Source organism: Danio aesculapii, chromosome 10 (genome assembly GCF_903798145.1).
Source record: "Danio aesculapii chromosome 10, fDanAes4.1, whole genome shotgun sequence".
NCBI classification, from domain to species: Eukaryota; Metazoa; Chordata; class Actinopteri; order Cypriniformes; family Danionidae; genus Danio; species Danio aesculapii.
The window spans coordinates 4,806,628-4,826,096 of record NC_079444.1 but is presented as its reverse complement, the minus strand read 5'-3'; the positions used below and the strand labels follow the sequence as shown (position 1 = coordinate 4,826,096).

At 34.9% G+C, this 19,469-nt stretch overlaps 1 protein-coding gene across 1 annotated transcript in view; it reads left to right on the top strand.

Annotated features, from left to right (window-relative positions):
- The window catches only part of pitpnb (phosphatidylinositol transfer protein, beta), a 48,858-nt gene that overhangs the window by 9,914 nt on the left and 19,475 nt on the right, over positions 1–19,469 (top strand). Inside the window, exons 3-10 of the mRNA XM_056466142.1 lie at positions 4,296–4,441; positions 5,940–6,031; positions 6,489–6,496; positions 9,851–9,925; positions 10,023–10,106; positions 15,691–15,768; positions 15,854–15,964; positions 18,720–18,842. Of these exons, the coding sequence (XP_056322117.1) occupies positions 4,296–4,441; positions 5,940–6,031; positions 6,489–6,496; positions 9,851–9,925; positions 10,023–10,106; positions 15,691–15,768; positions 15,854–15,964; positions 18,720–18,842 (717 nt within the window). The remainder of the gene's footprint in view (positions 1–4,295; positions 4,442–5,939; positions 6,032–6,488; positions 6,497–9,850; positions 9,926–10,022; positions 10,107–15,690; positions 15,769–15,853; positions 15,965–18,719; positions 18,843–19,469) is intronic.

Below are 19,469 nucleotides of genomic sequence, written 5' to 3'. Positions count from 1 at the left end.
TGTGCGCGCCGTGTCTCGACACTCTTTTCGGCGAGGACTACGGCGGGCGACACCAAAATCGAAAGCTAAAATAAATGCAAATGCAAAATACGCGAAATGCAAAATACGCCAAATGTGAATAGCCTCGAACGTCTTTACTCTAGGATTATTACTTTAAATTAATACACTTGCACAAAGTAAATCGTATCTCACTTCTTTAAATGTTTACTGTTAACCAATATTGATAGGGATTTTTTTATAACCCAATTGCGTTGATTTAATTGTTTTCTGAATCCTGTCATAGTTTTATCAACGCCATTTTTAACAGGGCTTTAAATAAATATATACATATATATATTTTAAACTGAATGTTATTTAATTGTCGCTATGCACACACGCCCCGGCATCTTGCTTAAGCTCCGCCCCCGATTAATCGATTAATCGTTTGTCAAACCTGTGGATTAATCGAAATGAAGAATGGTCAGAAATGCCCATCCCTAGTTGCAACATGTATTTGAATAATGCTAGTTGGTTACTTTACTTGAAAGCTCAGATTTGCTAATCATAATTTGTTTTATTGACAGAGTTTGAGGTTTACTGTATCATTATTATTCACACCTTAAAGTTTGCTTGGATTGTTCAGCATGTACACTTTACCACTGCACACTTTGTAACATTTTATTAATCAGGTTTAGGAGTCTCTTTAACACTTATGTTTATTTTATTATAAAGAGATCAGATATTTTGTTTAAATATTTTAGTTTTTGACTAATAAAACGATTTGCCTTAGTAATGTTGGTCAATTAAAATAAAGTGGTTCAAAATTGTTATATACCTAAATGTATTGTTAAAAATATTCAATAATTATCGAAACTTAATAATATGAAACATGATATCATGATAGTTTTTTGCAATATCAGCCAGCTCTATTCTGTACTAAAAATTGGTCTTAAATTTCATTCTGTGTGGTATTAAAAATATAACTATTAGAAACCTGCAGATACCCTCTTAAAGCTTGCCTTTATTAATCTTGTTTTATGCTGTTGTCATTTTTATTGAATGTTTAAAAGTAATTTATGTATGTATTTATTTAGCTTGATGTTTATTTTTACTATAGTTCGAACTTCTAACAACATTTATGTGGAGATTAGTTTAAGTAATCTATGCATATATCCAGGGTAGTTGGTAGAACCGGTTTGGCAGTAGTATGCCTCCAAGGCATCAATCAGTCACACAAATGCAAAGCTTTGTCTCCATATCTGAAACTGCTGGAAGGGACGTATTTTAATTATATGAGAGCTGTTTAATTCCCCAGACTCTCATCTGAGTTCCTTATATACATGAAGTCTGTAGGGTTTGTTAAAGCATGTGTGACTGCCAGATTATCTCTATGCTGTAAATTATGATTTTATGCAAATTAACTCGTAAGATGATATACTGTGTGTTTTTGTATATGCATGTATACGTCTCTCTAATCTGATGTGTTAAACTGGTTTTATGAATATTTGGCCACTTACAAGTATCTCCTCTTAACTGATAGAATTTTGATCTTCAAATCAGCTTCAATCAAGCATCAGATAACACTATTTTATTTAATTTAAATAATATTCGTTTTTAGTCTTAGGCAAGTTATTTAAAACAAATAAATAAATTACATTGCAAATGTTTTGAAATATTTTTCTGATTGCTTTGTTTGATAAAAGTACTTAATGTGTTACTTATGCCTATCAGTACATAGAATATAGAAACAAACTTTTAATTTGTAATAAATTTGAGTCATTATTTTATTTTTATTAGTTTTTAGTTTTTTTTTCTTTTTAAACATTTTTCATATTGGCGCTGTATACATTATAATATTAATTTTCTAAGGAACAAGTAACGCATTACTTAAAAAAAAATTAGTAATAACATTTGAATTTTTTTTTTATTTGTACATTTTTTTTTAAAGAAATGGAACTAGTTACTTTTTTAGATTAAATAATTCACTTTTAAAGAGAAAAACTCTTATATATATATATATAAAAAAAAAACTCTGCAAGTTCTGAAAGATCAAGCTGCGGGCAGGTATGAAAAAGTAACTTAAAAGTAATGTAACATCTTTCCATAAAAAGTAACTATGTAAATAAACTAGTTACTGTTTTGGGGAGTAACTCAATATTGTAATACATTACATTCTAAAGTAACTTTACCCAACACTGGCGTCATTTGTTTTTATTTTGTTTTTTAAACACTCTAATTTGAAATCATATATGTTTCAAATAAATGACACCATATTTCATACATGCATTGTGTTGGCATAAACTTTATATTTGATCACATTTGTTTGTGCAGTTGTCGGACAGTTGTTGTAATTTGTTAGTTAAAAAAAATAAGTTAATAAGCCAAATATTTGAGTAAGGTATGAAGGAAGAAAGGAACGGAAAGTCATAACATGTGGCCCATCCAAATGCACACAAGTCAGAATTATTACATTATTGCAATTATTAACCCTCCCTGTAATTTTTTTCCACAATTTCTGATTTTTTTCAACACATTTCTAAACAAAATAGTTTTGATAACTAATTTCTAATCAATTATTTCTTCGATCTTTACATATCAGTGCATATTTTACAAGTATCTTGACACATATCTTGTATTAAGATTAAAGTGACATTTAAAGGCTTAACTAGGTGAATTAGATTAATTAGGCAAATTAGCGTAATTAGACAAATCATCGTATAACAGTGGTTTGTTCTGTAAACAATCGCAAAAAAAATATTGCTTAAGGGGGCTAATAATATGGACATGCAAATAAATTTAGGGAAATGAAAAACTTTTTTCTGTAGCCGAAATAAAACAAATTAGACTTTCTCCAGAAGAAAAACTACAGGAAAAAATGTGAAAAATTCCTTGCTTCTGTTAGAAGTATATATAAGTATATAAATATACAAGTAACTGTAATTCTATTTTCTAAAAATAAAAAGTAATCCCTTTACTTTTCAATAGGAAAGTGTTTTAATTACAGTAACTCTTTACTTTGTAGCTACACCCAACACTGGACTAAGTGGTTGTATTCTGCGAAAACAACCACCTAAATTTACATGCATTTACATTTAAATTTGCAGCAATGCACACACGCTCAGGCTTTCCAGGCACACCTAGTTGAAAGAATGGCGCGAGCACACTGTAAGTCACGTGACAAGACTGACCAGTCAGCTTCATACTTTGTATGGAATCTACACGTGTCTCAAACAATTTTGTGATCTAGTTAAACAAAAGTGCCTTTCAGACAGGTTTAGCTAGGGAAATACTTAGCTTAACTTAGCTTAGATTTACATTAGACAAATACTATTTATTTATTTATTGTTCTGACATTTATTTTCAGTGTAAAATTATTACTTGCGTTTAAATGCCAAAAACTTTTTCCACTTATTTTTAAGTATGAAAAATGGACTATTGTTTGTTTTTTATTATTATTTTGTGCTGTATTAATTGGTTACTGAGCAGCAATAAATGCCACTTTAAAATATGAGGAGTTTTCGTGTGATTTTTCTAAACTAATAGTGTTTTGAAATTTATTGAATGCATAATAATCGTGAAAACCGTGAAACCGTGGTCATTCCTCAGACTATAATCGTTGCATCCTCAGTCATTAGTTTCAGTGATGTTATCAGGGAATAGATTACCTTGGAATATGGTGATTGACCAATCAGAATCCTGTATTTCAGAACCATGCTTTATACATGTATTTTGTATCCATCTTTTCATTAGGAATTGATCTTTCAAGGGGACCTATTATGCAGAGTTCATTATTACAAGGGGGTTATACACAGTTGTGTGGCAAATATCTGTGAATATAATCTGCTTCCAATTGTAAAAAATGATTAATTAATTTTTTTAGAATCACAGGTGATAAAAACAGTTGGCAGAAACACTTTGATTGAAATTCTCTCTTTTGAACGTGTCAACAGATGGGAAAGCCCCACCCATTAGTGACCTCATTAGCACAGGACGTTGTTTTTGAATGTGCCACTATGCTGATACTGCTAGAAATTTGTAGCCCCGCCCTCTTTTCAAAAGAGCACAATCTCATTTCAATTTAAAGTGACTGTCACCAAAATGAGGGTCAAAATAGGGTCAAAGCCTAAAAGGGGCACTTTCAAAGAGTTATAAAATATTATTTGTGGTATATTTTGAGCTGAAACTTCACATGCACACCTTATTTTGCATATTGTTAAAAGGGTCATAATAGGTCACCTTTATATCTGGTTATGTGTTCCTCACCACTGCCGTCCTACCTGTCAAATCTTACCCATTTCTTTTCTCTCCCGCTTCAGTATCAAGTCGGGCAGCTTTTCTCGGTGGCTGAAGCCAGTAAAAATGAGACGGGTGGCGGAGAGGGCATTGAAGTTCTAAAGAATGAACCGTATGAGAAGGAAGGAGAAAAGGGACAATACACACACAAAATCTACCACTTAAAAAGGTAAAATCAAGGTCAACGTCTTCCAACTTAAAGGGTTAGTTGACCCAAAACTGAAATTTATCTAATTATTTACTTTCCCTTTGCTTGTTCCAGACTTTTTTGACTTTCTTTTGTATTCAACAATTTGAGGAAAGCTTAACTTGTGACCATTGTCATTTTTATAGTATTTGTTTTTCCTACTTTGGTGTTCAGCAAAATAAAGAAAGTCATAACAAGGTTTGGAAGTACTTAAGGATAAGTAAATTTTTGGGTGAACTGTCCCTTTAGCCAAATGATTTTAATTTTTTTTGCACCTTTGTAATTTTTATTTATTTATTTTTTAGATTTGATGATTTTTTTTATTTTTTTTTATTATTTACTGATGCCACTTACAGTTTAGTGTGATGTGACCTGGGGTGGGCGATATGACCTCAAATTAATATCACGGTATTTTTCATCTTTTGAACGGTGACGGTATAATATCATGGTATTACTTTCAATAGCAAAATAATATACATCTCAAGGAAGAATGGACAAAAGAAAGTCTCACTTCTATCACTCTTTAAAAGTTTTGGTTTGGGTCATTGTAAATGCTCAGTCTCGTTATGAGCTGATCTTCATTTCTCTGTGTTGGTGGAATAAAGCAGGCGAGTCAGCCGCACCAATTTATGAGCAGACAGAGCAGGATTCTCGCGATGACCACCAGCGCAATTCCGCTCTTTGTTATGAGCCGTAGTTTCAGTGTAAACTTAGTAAAGGTGAGTTTCTTTGGCGATGATGTGTACAGTGTTAGATTTTATATTTAGCGGACATTTGCGCTGAACACGCGGTGAATGCAACGCATCGAGATTCGGGCACCTTCTCCGAAAACACTCGATTGATCTCAGCTGGCGGATCAACATTTACCTCATGTCATGATCGCTGTCATCTGCGCCATTATTATTATTATTATAACTTTAGGTGAGGTTTGCAAACCTGTGCACTTTTCACTCTTCAGCCGTTTGCATTTCCTGCAGTAACAAAAGCTCCCTGTTATCTGACAGCGGGAAGCGTTGAGTGACTGACAGCTAATATGAACCAATACAGCAGCAGGGTAGAGCGATTCAGCAAGTTTTTAGAGAAAATCAAATCAGATTGCACTACAACCATGATATTCAGACACACAAATGCTCCCAAATATATTATGAGGGCGCATAGATTAAATTTCTCATGCGACCAAAATGGTTGCAATTTCGAGCCCTGTAGTATAAGGACATGTATTCAGACCACAACTGAACGTTTGAAGAAAATTGAATGCCTTATTATTTAGAATTAGCTATTATTGATGTAAATGCAGCCGTTCAAGGCGCATAATTGATTTATTACGGTATTGACGGTATTAGAAAATCCATGTCGTGGCGCAATGTCACACCGGTGATGACTATGACAACGCCCCATTGATGAGTTGTTCATCTTAACACAGATCTGTTTATAATTACTCTTGTGGCTTTCAGCATTCTTGTGTTTTGTGTTCGTCCAGTAAAGTGCCAGGTTTTGTGAAGATGATCGCACCCGAAGGAGCTTTAGTTTTCCACGAAAAGGCCTGGAACGCTTATCCATACTGCCGCACAAGTGAGTGGCAAACCTTTCCAACCGTTGTACTTCACAATCCATCAAAACCATATTTGTATTATCTAAGTCAATATGTTATGAATTGCATATTGGCACAGACGTCATGCATATACAGTGTTTTTGATCATTTCATCAACTACTCATATTTGTTAAAGTATTGGGCCAGAAACATACACAGCAAGTATGCAAACATAGACTTGAATGCATCATTAACAAGCAATGGTATTATTTAGATTGCTATAAAACGATTGTTAGTCTTTGCAAGAACCCAAAGTGTTCTCATTCTGTAGTGTATTCTTTAGCTATAATAGTTTGCATCTCTGTACTTGGAGTTTGTTTCAGCCCTAGGCTTTTGAGTCAGTCATATTAGATTTTTTTTAAAGTGAAAATGAATGTTTTCTGTGTCACCTGATTATTTTTCTTCTTTTATTTTTGCATGCTGCTCCATTCCCTTCAGTTGTGACTGTAAGTACAAACACTAGCTGCCATTGTTACTAGCCTAATGTGTTAGTGCATGATCATTTAATATGAGGTGCCTGCTGTTTGCATTAAAGGTGCTGTATGTAAGTTTTTGACTCTTCTAAAGCATAAAAAAAGTGAATATTCTTGTTTATCTGAAAAACAAGATACAGTCAGATATTCTGCTTTGAAAATGTGCGTTGCGTCCTGGAAGGGCTGTCTTTCCTTTGGTCCCTTTAAGCCGCCCAATGCCATTTTAGCCAATAATATTTTCAGGTTGCCTTGGTGGAAAAAAAGGAAGGCTCTCAAAGTATGCGTCTGTGACCGAAATGCGACCTCCGGTGGACAGTAGCAGACTCTGAAATGAGACTCAGATTCAGAGTTCCACATGAGGTGGTTATTAATTAGCAAATAATATAAATATTACGAATGTAAACATTAGGTGAGCAGGTTATAGTGTAACCCTATGTCCTAACAATAGGCTACGTGATGAGATATCCAGTGATGAGCAATTTGGCTGTTTGCAACAGATGAAACATGACAGAAATTTAAATGCAGCCATTCAGAAGCACAGAATAGTGCACTCGCTGCACTCTAACGAAATGGTAAGGTTTATAATCTAATTAAAACATATTAAACCTCTCCAACATTATTATATTTGCATGCTGAATCACTGCTATATGTTGGCTTGCTGTTCTACAGTTCAATTTCAGACGGTTTATCTTATTTTCAAGATCTGAGGTGAACTATCTGCTGCTGCTTTCAGTAGTATGGCAATAAATGTCAAAATAAAATGGCATTCAGACTTAAATTATTAGCATTTAATACTGAATAAAGCACATGAGGTGTACCTGAGATAATCATTGTCAGTTAATCCAGTTGTTCAACCGCAAGAAATAGAAATGTGAGAAATATTCCTTCCATCTCGTGCCATTACTTTTATTTAGAAGACAGCTTAAATCAGCCTTTAGGTTTGATAGTTATGCTGTTGATGTCGTTAATCTGGCAACCTGTGCTTGTGTGTGTTTTGAACCAGGCGTCCAATACCTAGTTCAATCACTGAGTGTGAAGCTTACATACAACACCTTTAATAGACATTTTCTCATTGTTTTTGAGTTTTGATGTTTGATTGATTCTAAAGGTGCATATTTACACTGTGAGCTTAAAGTGTTCAGAGTACTGTGTAAATATTATTGGATTAGAATCAAGTGATTCAGCTTGATTTTTGTCATGTTTTGTCTGTGTGCTATTTCTTATGTTGGTTAGGGTTTTAGTTACAAAAGTTACACATTTTCTTTTTATTAGTTTAATTTATTAAAAGCGTGTGTTGCATGCATAGGTTGTTAAAGAGGTAGTTCACCCAAAAGTGAAATTTACTCACCCTCAAGAGGTTACAAATCTATATGAGATTCTTCCTTTTGTAAGATGTTTTGAAGACTTTGACCATCATAGCAGAAAAAAACTACTATTACAGAAGTCAATAATTACAAGTTTATATCATTCTTCAAAATTTCTTGTGTTAAACATGAGAAAGAAACTCATAAAAATGTTTGAAACATGTAAAGAGTGAGAAAATGATGACAAACAAAAATTTGGGGTGAACAATCCCTTTATTCCAAATCATAGCTGTGGGCGTTTACTTCCAAGCCATCAGTGCGGACCGCCCATAAAATCTGCTCGTTCTCCGAGTAGGCATGTGCCGGTATCACATTTTCATGCTGCGATTAATTGATTGAGCTTTTATCACGGTATACGGTATTATCACGATATTGTAATTTTACTAGAGAAACAGGTAAAAAAACACAAAAAACTTCAGTTTCATCAACTTAGTAACTTTAATAACATTTTAATTAACTAAAAGTACTTTAAACATTTAAATACAAATAAAACAATACACAATATAAAAGTAAACTTGAGCAATTATATCAAAGGGAATGTGCAAAGGGAAACCGTCTTCGATCAGCAATTTCTCTGCATTTTTTTGGAACCCAAAATATTTCCAAACCTCTGACTTTTTTTTTTGAAGGGGGATAAATTGTCGGCAGCGTTCCTCTTTCCGCCATGCTTCTTCTTCGTGTGAGGATTAGAGAGCGGTGGCAGCGGCGGCGCGCACTGTGTGCACACAGTGCTTCTACATGCGGGGATTGTTTACATCAGAGTGCGCATCAGTTCTGCGCAGCATATACGCAGTGTTTCTTCAAGCGGTTGATGGAAAAAAAGCTGAAGGGGGATAAATTGTCAGCAGCGTTCCTCCTTCCGCCATGCTTCTTTTTCGTGTGAGGAATATAGTGCGGTGGCAGCGGCGGCGCGCGCACAGTGCTTCTACATGTGGGGATTGTTTACATCAGAGTGCGCATCAGTTCTGCGCAGCATATACGCAGTGTTTCTTCAAGCGGTTGATGGAAAATAAGCTAAGGCGCGTTCTAAGAATATAAATTCGGATCTGTTATTTTTCACGGTATTTTGAAGTGCCCGCGATAACAATATCGTGCATATTCATTACCATGATTTATCGCATTACCGAATACCGGCACAAGCCTATCCGAGACAGCTTCAAATCCAGGGCAGAAATCAGTTTATTGCTTCTAGATTTTGATGTTGTTAAAAGTAAAAACCACGCTAGCATCATAAGTGAACCTCAGGCAACAGATTAAAATAGTTTTAAAAAATCCACTTCATGACCCCTTTAAAAAGTTACCAGAGTTGAATTTTGTTTCATTAGTTCAATTAATTAAAATGCCTTTTGATTACTGAAATTGTAACCATATGAAACAGTCAAAATGGAAAACAATTCATTTGTTGGACCAATTTATGTGCATTTGCTTTGGTTCAGCACACTAAGCAAAATGCCAATTTGCTTGGAACTTGGAGTATAGCTGTTTTATTTCCTGTTTTATTTGGAACATATTACCTTTGGCATTGAAGCCAGTTTAAAAACATGCAGTTTGGACCATTCTGAAACTGTTGAAATTCGGGACACTTTAATTGGTCACACTTTGACCAATGAACTAATAATGAACAATACTTGTACAGCATTGAATAATTATAGTTCAAGATTGACTAATGCATTATTAACATCCAAACTTATGCTTGTTAACATTAGTTAGTAATTAACTGTATTTTCATTAGCTAGTATGATCAAATACTGTAATGTATTGTTCATTGTTTGATAATGTTAGCAAATGCATTGTGACATGAACTAATACAACCTCATTGTAAACTGTTACCCTTTAATTTTTAAAAACCTACACTTCAATCGGATATGGTATTTGCATTGCATGTGCTGCTAAACCACAGTTTTAAAGAGGTTAGGCCGCTGTTTGATGAAACCTTAACATAAATCTTACTGTTTCTTCTTAGAATGAATACATGAAAGATGACTTCATGATTAAAATTGAAACATGGCACAAACCTGACACGGGCGCTTTAGAGAATGTAAGTAAACGATTGTTTGTTGTTTGATGTTTTGAATTCTTCTGCAATCTCATGATCAAGCAAATACAATTTTTGTGTTGTTTTTGCACATTACCAGGTACACGATTTGGATCCCATCACGTGGAAGACAGTGGAGGTTGTGCATATCGATATAGCCGATCGGTCTCAGGTGGAACCTGGGGTGAGTTGACTTTACGTCAGTCTAAAAGCTCTGCGATTGAAAAGCTGTTCATTGTTGTACACACTATTTGTGCTTTTACATGACACCGACCACTTTGACTATAATGCTCCTGGACTGTCCTCGCTGGTTATACTGTGGTCGTCTGTCATGCAAAAATACTAAAATAATTTACATGGTTCTGCCTTGTGCTGCAAATGCATTAGAGATTTTGGCGTTGGATAAGTGTATGTGATTTTCTGGTAAAGGCATCTGTTGAATGAATAAGATGGCAAACACGAAAGTGGACTACACGTGTGTGTATGTATGAAATAAAATAAAAAGATAATTATTTTGGTAATAGTACATGCAATATTCATAATGAAGAGATATGTGATAAATTAAGTATCATGCCAAGCATGTGTGTTGCATGCATAGGTTGTTAAAGGGGTGGTTCACCCAAAAATTAAATCTTACTAGTTCCAAACCTGGCCCATTTCAACTGAGTGGTACGGTACAGCCTGTTTCCATTGTCAAAAGTTACCAAAAAGTGAACCGTACAGAACCACTTTTTGGGTACCCTTTCCAAAGGGTACCTAGCACAACAAAATGGTACCAAAAAGCGGAGCTAGACGCGCAGCTGAACGCTATTGGTTTACAGAGATACCTCACTAGCGCATGTACAAGCCAGGAGAATGAAAACAAAGGAAGCACCATTTTTAAATACACAGCCGAGACATTAGACCATTATAATCTATACATATAATAATGAGCCATGGTTGACCCGAGCTCAAACAAACCTTGTCGTCATCTCGATGAACAGCTACAAAGCCAACCTGTTGTCCTGTCGCCTAAAGCGATAGCAGTTTCAATCTCGCAATCGCTCGCCGCATGTCTATATTTGAAATAACAAACTTCTTGAGCTGATAATAATAACGTGCGCGTGATTTTTCTGACAATTGGTCCTTTCAGAAACGGACAGACGCGAGAGCGAAGCGCGAAAAAATAAAGGAGAAGCACTAAAAAAGCAAATGATTCTTTCAGCAACCGAAAACATGAACAAATGGCCCGTTTCCACTAAGTGGTACGGTTCGATATGCTTTTATGGCCGTTTCCACTGTCAAAGGGTACCTAAAAGCGAACCATACTGTACCACTTTTTGGTCTAAAGCACTAAAAATGGTACCATAAGGTGGAGCAAGACGTGCAGCTGAACGCTATTGGTATACAGAGAAACGTCACTCGCAGAAGCAGGAGAATGAAAACAAAGGAAGCGCCATTTTTAAAAACACAGCTGAGACATTACACCGTAATATTATATGCATCTAATAACAAGCCATGGTGGACCTGAGCTCAAACAAACCTTGTTGTCGTCTTGATGAACAGCAACAAAGCCAAGAAGAATAAAATGACCACATACAGCCCCTTACAGTCTCCGATATGTTACCAATTACAGAAAAACTACACACAGCATACATTTAGTCCTTATTTGACTTCAAAAACAACAAGCAACATATATAGCCTATAGTCAGTGCAAACCTCGCATCTGCATCTTTAATCTTCAGATGTGGGTCTCTGACTGTGGGCTATATGTTGCATGTTGTTTTTGAACCCAAATAAGGACTAAATGTATGCTGTGTGTAGTTTATCTGTAATTGGTAACATATCGGAGACTGTAAGGGTCTGTATGTGTTTATATACGTTGTATTTATTTATTCATTTAATATAATTGCAGATGTTACTGTCATTAATCTGCAGTTATAATCAAAATATGTTCATAGAAAAGTTAGTAATAAACATTTATACACAAGTATTGATGTGTGTGAAGCATCTGTTTTGGGAGAAGTGCTTCTCGTATGATATGTCAACGACTCGTACGGCTTTGACTCGTATGACTTTCTGTCGTACACCACGCCCACAAAAAGGGTACCCTTGGTGGTGGAAAGGCAAGCCTGATAAAGGTGACCCGTACCGTACTGTACCAGTCAGTGGAAACGGGCCTAAATGATTAAATAAGCTAATAAGAATAGCATTTCTCAGGTGAAATGAAGTCTTACAATAATTTTGAAAAACATTTTTGATCCACTATTTGTTTATATTATCAAATCATGTTTGACACTAAATGTGTTGCAATGTGCTGTGATTTTAGACTGGCTAATCTTTATTCTGCACAGTATTTAGACAGCGTGTGACTTGTGTTTCAGCCTTTAGCCTGAGAGTTACGTAAGGATTAGGGTAAAGTGACATTAGTATGGACCATTGCCCTTTTAACCTACATTACTCGAGGTTCACTAATTTACCAAGATGCCGGCTTATCTCTACTGTGACCTGAACCTTCTGAATGTGACATATTTGTTTTCATATTTACTGTACAAATCGGTCCGTTTGAAGCTGTAGATATTGCTGTGGAAATCCCAAGCTCCAGGATCAAACAACAACAACAAATATCAGCTGAATTGAATAAGTCAAAATACTTTTCAATGTGACCTCATTGTGGCTCGGTGCCGAGTATATAAATGCAGCTGCCTCCATTTGACTGGAGTTCAGTTTTGTGGTGTGTTGTCAACCAGCAGGAGTGCATCGGTTTGTCTGCCGCTCTCCACGTCCTGTTGACCTGCTCGCTGTAGAGCGCTGAAATGAATATAATTCTCAAGCCCGAGTACTTTTATTCTTTGTATCTTTAATTGGTTAAGTGGATCAGTCCTGCTTCAGGTTAATCCGTATTCCCATATGCTCACGGTTCTCAGTTCTGAGGTTTGAGGGATTAAAAGGTAGTGTGTGACTGGGTGAAAGTGGCTTTTTTCAAAATAGCTTGAATTGTCGTTGACCTTTCAGCAACTTGTTTTGGCCATCCATGATCCTGAATTTGCTCCTCGAGGAACATTTCCTGTAAATGATTATTATCTGGTTTTAGGATTCCTTGATTGCTGTGAAATTCAAAGGAATTAAACAGCATTCAAGTAAAAATAATTAGTAAATTATTTAATGTCTGTCAGTTTAATCAAATAGTCAAAACGTCTTGTCCAAAAGGACATTTTTTTTAAGCAACATTATGTGGCTTCTGAAAAACCAAGACATAAATGTAAATCTCATTGTTAAATACGTTGATGATGGGTGAGATTAATTATTAATGATTATTGCTTTGCATTTTTTTAAACACATTCTATAAATTATGAATGTCTTTTAATGTGTTTTTCAATAGGCAAACGGGCTCTAATTAAAAAATATATATATACATGGATGGTGGAGGTCCATTTGTTAAAGCAGAAATGGAGGCGAAACAGATTAGAGAGAAACTTAAAAAGGAAGAATTAAAAACAAAAGGAAGGAGCGTGGGAGCTTTTAGCGAAGTCGTTAACGATGATGAATCAAGTGCTGGGTATGTAATATGCAACGGCTGTGAAGCGTTGTATGTATATGAAAGCCACAAGACTGGTACCTCAAATAAGAAACTTAATGCTAAATTGAAAGCATAGCATAGCTGGCATTTAGGCTGACGAGGCAATGTTTTTGTTATCTTTTTTGCTGTAACAAACTTTTGTTTTAATAAATAAATGTTAATTTAAAAGTTTACGATTAGCGTATTATTTTACTATCAGAGATGCCCATATTAGCTCTAGGCTTGTGCCGGTATTCGGTAATGCGATAAATCACGGTAATGAATATGCACGATATTGTTATCGCGGGCACTTCAAAATACCGTGAAAAATAACAGATCCGAATTTATATTCTTAGAATGCGCCTTAGCTTATTTTCCATCAACCGCTTGAAGAAACACTGCGTATATGCTGCGCAGAACTGATGCGCACTCTGATGTAAACAATCCCCGCATGTAGAAGCACTGTGTGCACACAGCGCGCGCCGCTGCTGCCACCGCTCTCTAATCCTCACACGAAGAAGAAGCATGGCGGAAGGAAGAACGCTGCCGACAATTTATCCCCCTTCAAAAAAAAAGTCAGAGGTTTGGAAATATTTTGGGTTCCAAAAAAATGCAGAGGGATTGCTGATCGAAGACGGTTTCCCTTTGCACATTCACTTTGATATAATTGCTCAAGTTTACTTTTATATTGTCTATTGTTTTATTTATATTTATTTGTATTTAAATGTTTGAAGTACCTTTAGTTAATTAAAAAGTTATTAAAGTTACTAAGTTGACGAAACTGAAGTTTTTTGTGTTTTTTACCTGTTTCTCTAGTAAAATTACAATATCGTGATAATACCGTATACCGTGATAAAAGCTCAATCAATTAATCGCAGCATGAAAATGTGATACCGGCACATGCCTAATTAGCTCACTGAGTATATTGTTAATAACGAACGATCCACACTGACCTATCATCATGCCTAAATATTTACATTTATATATATATATATATATATATATATATATATATATATATAAGACAAAATAAAATGTGCGGGCGGGTGGCAGGTTGATGATTAGTATGAAGCCACGAATTGGGTGACATTTTATCTGATCCGCGCATATATAAATTTAAAAATATTATTCAAATGATGTTTAATGGAGCAAGGAATATTTACACAGTATTTCCTATAATATTGTTTCTTGTCCTGTTTTTTTTAGTTTGGCTAAAATAAAAGCAGTTTTTAACATTATAAGCTCAATATTACCCCCATAAGCAATATAGTTTTTCAATTGTCTACAGAACGAAGCACTGTTATACAATGATTTGCCTGATTAATCTAACTTACATAATTGACCTAGTTAAGCCTTTAAATGTCACTTTAAGCTGAATACTAGCATCTTGAAAAATATCTAGTCAATTATTCAGTACTGTCATTGTGGCAAAGATAAAAAAAAAATCAGTTATTAGAAATTAGTTATTAAGAAGATGATGTTCTGATAGATAAACATATGCTAATGTATGTACATGTATACGGTTATACTTATTCATATTACAATGTGTGACATCCCCACATGTATAATGAAGATGGTCAGTTGAGATTATTCTGGAAGGAATTATTATGACATGTGTTCTTACCCTGGATGTAAATAGTGCTTTATTTTCTATTTGTTTTTGATTACTATATTTATTTGATCTTTTTCTTATAATTTTTATTTTTCTTTCTTTATGCTGTTTCTCATTTAATAATCTACAAAATTTGAGTACTACTGTGCAGTAAATTCACCTGACAGTAATGTACGTATTTTTTACACCACTTAAGTTCAAATACTGTGATACCAATGTACCCTGAAATGATGTATGATTGTACTCAATTAAAAGTTCACAATAAACATAAAAATAAAAAAGAAAAATAAAAAAGAAATGAGTTATTAAGACTATTATGTTCAGAAATGTGTTTGGAAAAAAAACTTCATTACGTTAAACCGAAATTGGGGAAAATGTACAGGGGGCTAAAAATTCAGGAGGGCTATTAGTTCTGACATCATCTGTATATGTATCCTTGTTTATTTGTTTTGAAAATGTATTTTAAAAATAAATAACTAAAACTTTTGACTATTACTGTACTATATTTTATAGCAGCAGATTGCAAATAAATATATCAATTTGTATGATATACAAAGTTGCGTCTATTGCGGAGGATTATTAATAAACTGAAAGTAACTCAAACTTTCCATCTCTCAGGATTATAAGCCAGAAGAGGACCCGGAAATCTTTCACTCAGAGAAAACAGGTCGGGGACCTTTAGGACCGGACTGGAAGGTGAGTAAATTCATTAATTTATCAGAGATTTTAGCTTCTTAAGTTCATGTTTTATAAAGATTATATGCGATTTCTCTCTGGACAGAAAGAGCTGTTGGCTAAGCCGGACAGTCCTCGTATGTGTGCATACAAACTAGTCACTGTCAAGTTCAAGTGGTGGGGCCTTCAAACCAAAATAGAAAACTTCATACACAAGGTTTGTTGTTTTGTTACATTTTTTTTAGAATATAATAATAATATATTATATTACATTGTTTTTAGTAAGGTCTTACAACAGCTTTGTTTGTTATTATAAAAAAGATTTTTAGTCTGTTTATTTGTCCCATTCAACAGTTTGTGTATTGATAGTTATAATGATATATTATTATTATTATTATTATTATTGTAGTTTTTTTAAATAAAGTTATATAATAAGGTCTAGCAACAGCTTTATTTATTATGATAAAAAAAGATGTCTGTGCATTCTTAGTCTAGTTCCATGTTTATTTGTCCCACATTTATGATTTTATTATTATTATTATTATTATTTAATATACACCTTTATTTGTATAGCGCTTATACAATGTAGATTGTGTCAAAGCAGCTTCACATAAAAGGTCACAGTAAATAGGAACAGTGTAGTTCAGTTTGTAGTGTTTAAGTTCAGTTCAGTTTAGCTCAGTTCAGTGTGGTTTAATAATCACTACTGAGAGTCCAAACACTGAAGAGCAAATCCAACGATGCGCAGCTCTACAGATCCCGAGCCATGCAAGCCAGTGGCGACAGCGGAGAGGGAAAAAAACTTCACTAAAGGCGGAAGTGAAGAAAAAAAACCTTGAGAGAAACCAGGCTCAGTTGGGCACGATCATTTTAATTTCTCCACTGGCCAAACGTCTTGTGCAGAGCTGCAGTCTCAGTGGCGGAGGCTGGAAGCTGGCCTCAGTGAAGACTCGTCTGTCTCTGGAGCGTCACAGGAATCAGTCTCATGTTCTCCACTCTTCCATGACCATCACAGTAGCTGCTCATGATACGGCCTGGTCCAGGATATGGAAACCTTGGGATCATCTCGTCGTTGGTCTTGGATCGAATCAGTGACTCTGCATAGTCTGAGGGCCTCGGGAAGAGTATCCCCAGGTGGAAATGGAGAATAAAGAAAATAATTAGCGTAGCTGATGTTCACAGTGTATATCAGCAAGATGCATAACCTGTGTGGAAGCCCCCTAAGTGGTGCACTAAGTGTATGCTTTACTGAACAGATAGGTCTTTAATCTAGTTTTGAATTGGGAGAGTGTGTCTGAGCCTCGGACGTTATCAGGAAGGCTATTCCAGAGTTTAGGAGCTATAAATGAGAAGGTTTGACCTCCTTTACTCGACTTTGCTATTCTAGGTACTACCAGAAGCCTTGAGTTTTGAGACCTTAAAGAGCGAGTTGGATTGTAGCGAGACAGAAGATTGGTTAGATAAACAGGAGCTAGATTATTTAAAGCTTTATATGTAAGAAGCAATATTTTAAATTCAATACGAAACTTAACAGGCAGCCAGTGTAAGGAGGATAAAATTGGGGTGATGTGATCAAATTTTCTAGACCTGGTAAGAACTCTGGCAGCTGCATTTTGTACTAATTGAAGTTTGTTAATAGAGGATGCTGGGCAGCCTATTTCAATATATGAAATAGTTTGATAATAATATTTTATAATAAGGTCTTACAACAGCTTGTTATGAAAAAAAATTGTCAGTGCGATCTTAGTCTAGGTCCGTGTATATATGTCCCATTCAACAGTTTGTGTATTTATAATTATAAAAATTATATATTATTAATACATTGCATTTTTGCTAGTTATATAATAAGATCACAGCTTTGTTTGTTATAAAAAAAAACCCAGTGCATAAAAAAATATGCCAGTGAAATCTTAGTCAAGTTCTATAATTTATAACTATAATAAATAGATAATATTTTTTTTAATAAGGTCTTACAACAGCTTTTTTTGTCATGAAAAAATATGTCAGTGCGCTCTTCAGGCCCGTTCACACCGGGACGCGTTTTGCTTGCATTTTCCGTCAACGTTTAATGCCTCATGACTAAATAAAGGGCGGCAATGTGATCGTGCACACCAACTCGTAAACATTTTTAAAGAAAAGCCTCATGCTGTTTTTTGTTAAACCTTCTCCACCAATCAGATTGGCACTTTTGTTCACGTGCAGGGAGCTGCTGAAGTTACAGTAAACAGCACTTGGAGGCGCTCAAGCACAAAACTTTCAATGCGAGCGGACATTGAAGAAGATGCCCAGAGGCGATATGAACGTGGAGCTGCTTATTGCACTGGTGAACAATAATCATTCCTTCATCGCTAGAGCTGGAGCTGCTACTTGAACCATCCAATCGCCAGTAACTTTAACAACAAGCATGTCAACTTTGTCTTCTTCTTTGTTACAAGCGGGTGTCAGAAGCTTAAAGTTCTATAGCGCCATCTTATGTCAGGGAGTGATTTTGCATACTCTTCTGCTCAATGCCAGTGAAAATCGCTTGGGTTTGAATCAGGAAAAACGTCTCGGAAAAACACTGATGATAAGTGCAAACGAAAAGTGTCCCGGTGTGTATGAGCCTTTAGTCTAGTTCTGTTTATTTGTCCCATTCAACAGTCTGTGTATTAATAATAATAATAATAATAATTATTATTATTATTATATTACATTGTTTCATAATGTCAAGGAAAAAATGTCAGTGCATTCTCAGTCTAGTTCTGTGTTTATTTGTCTCATTCAACAGTTTGTGAATTAATAATAAACAAATAATAATAATGTATTAATATATTGAATTGTTTTATAATAATGCTTTATAACAAGGTCGTATAACAGCTTTGTTTATGAAAAATTAAGATAACAGTGCATATTTATTTTGGTTCAGTGTTATTATTATTATTATTTATTTATTTTTATTTTTTTATAGAATGTATTTTTCTTTTTACTTTTAGCAAGAGAAGAGAATCTTCACCAACTTCCACCGTCAGCTGTTCTGTTGGATCGACAACTGGGTTGAGCTCACCATGGAGGACATTCGCAGGATGGAGGAAGAGACGCAGAGAGAGCTGGAGGAGGTGAGAATGATGTTTGCACAGAAAGCATGTATAGTTTTCTCAGTTATTCCCACCCATTATTGGCAGATATTCTTATTTCCAGCTGGTCAGATCATAAAACGCTATTCCTTCCACATTACGGTCCATTCATGAATGCTTTTAAAGGGTAAAGGATGCTTTTTTTTCATCAAACCTGCAGCTTTATGAAATTATAATAAATCGCGTTTTAAATCACATATTTTTTACATTATATACATGATTTTGACCAGATAAATCGCAATTAGATTTTTTTTTCTTCTCCAAATCATACAGCCCAACTTACAATTATAGCTGCAGGTCAGCGTGCTATTAAAAAACATCGAGTAAAGACTATTTAATAGTATACATGCACAAGCTGTACATCATCAGCCTCCAGCACACATCTGGACAGTTTTTATAGCGTAACGTGGGCGTTTATATGTGTGGAATAAAATGTTAGTACCTGTAATATTAGCACCAGGGGTCATAATTTGACTATAGACATAAAATAGTAGCGTCTGCATTTAAATTGACTACTGGACTTGATTCTGAAGGGGTTACAGATTTCAGCTCATTCTGATTTTTTTTTTTTTTTATTATTCTTTTTCTCTCCACTGGTTACTCCTGGCA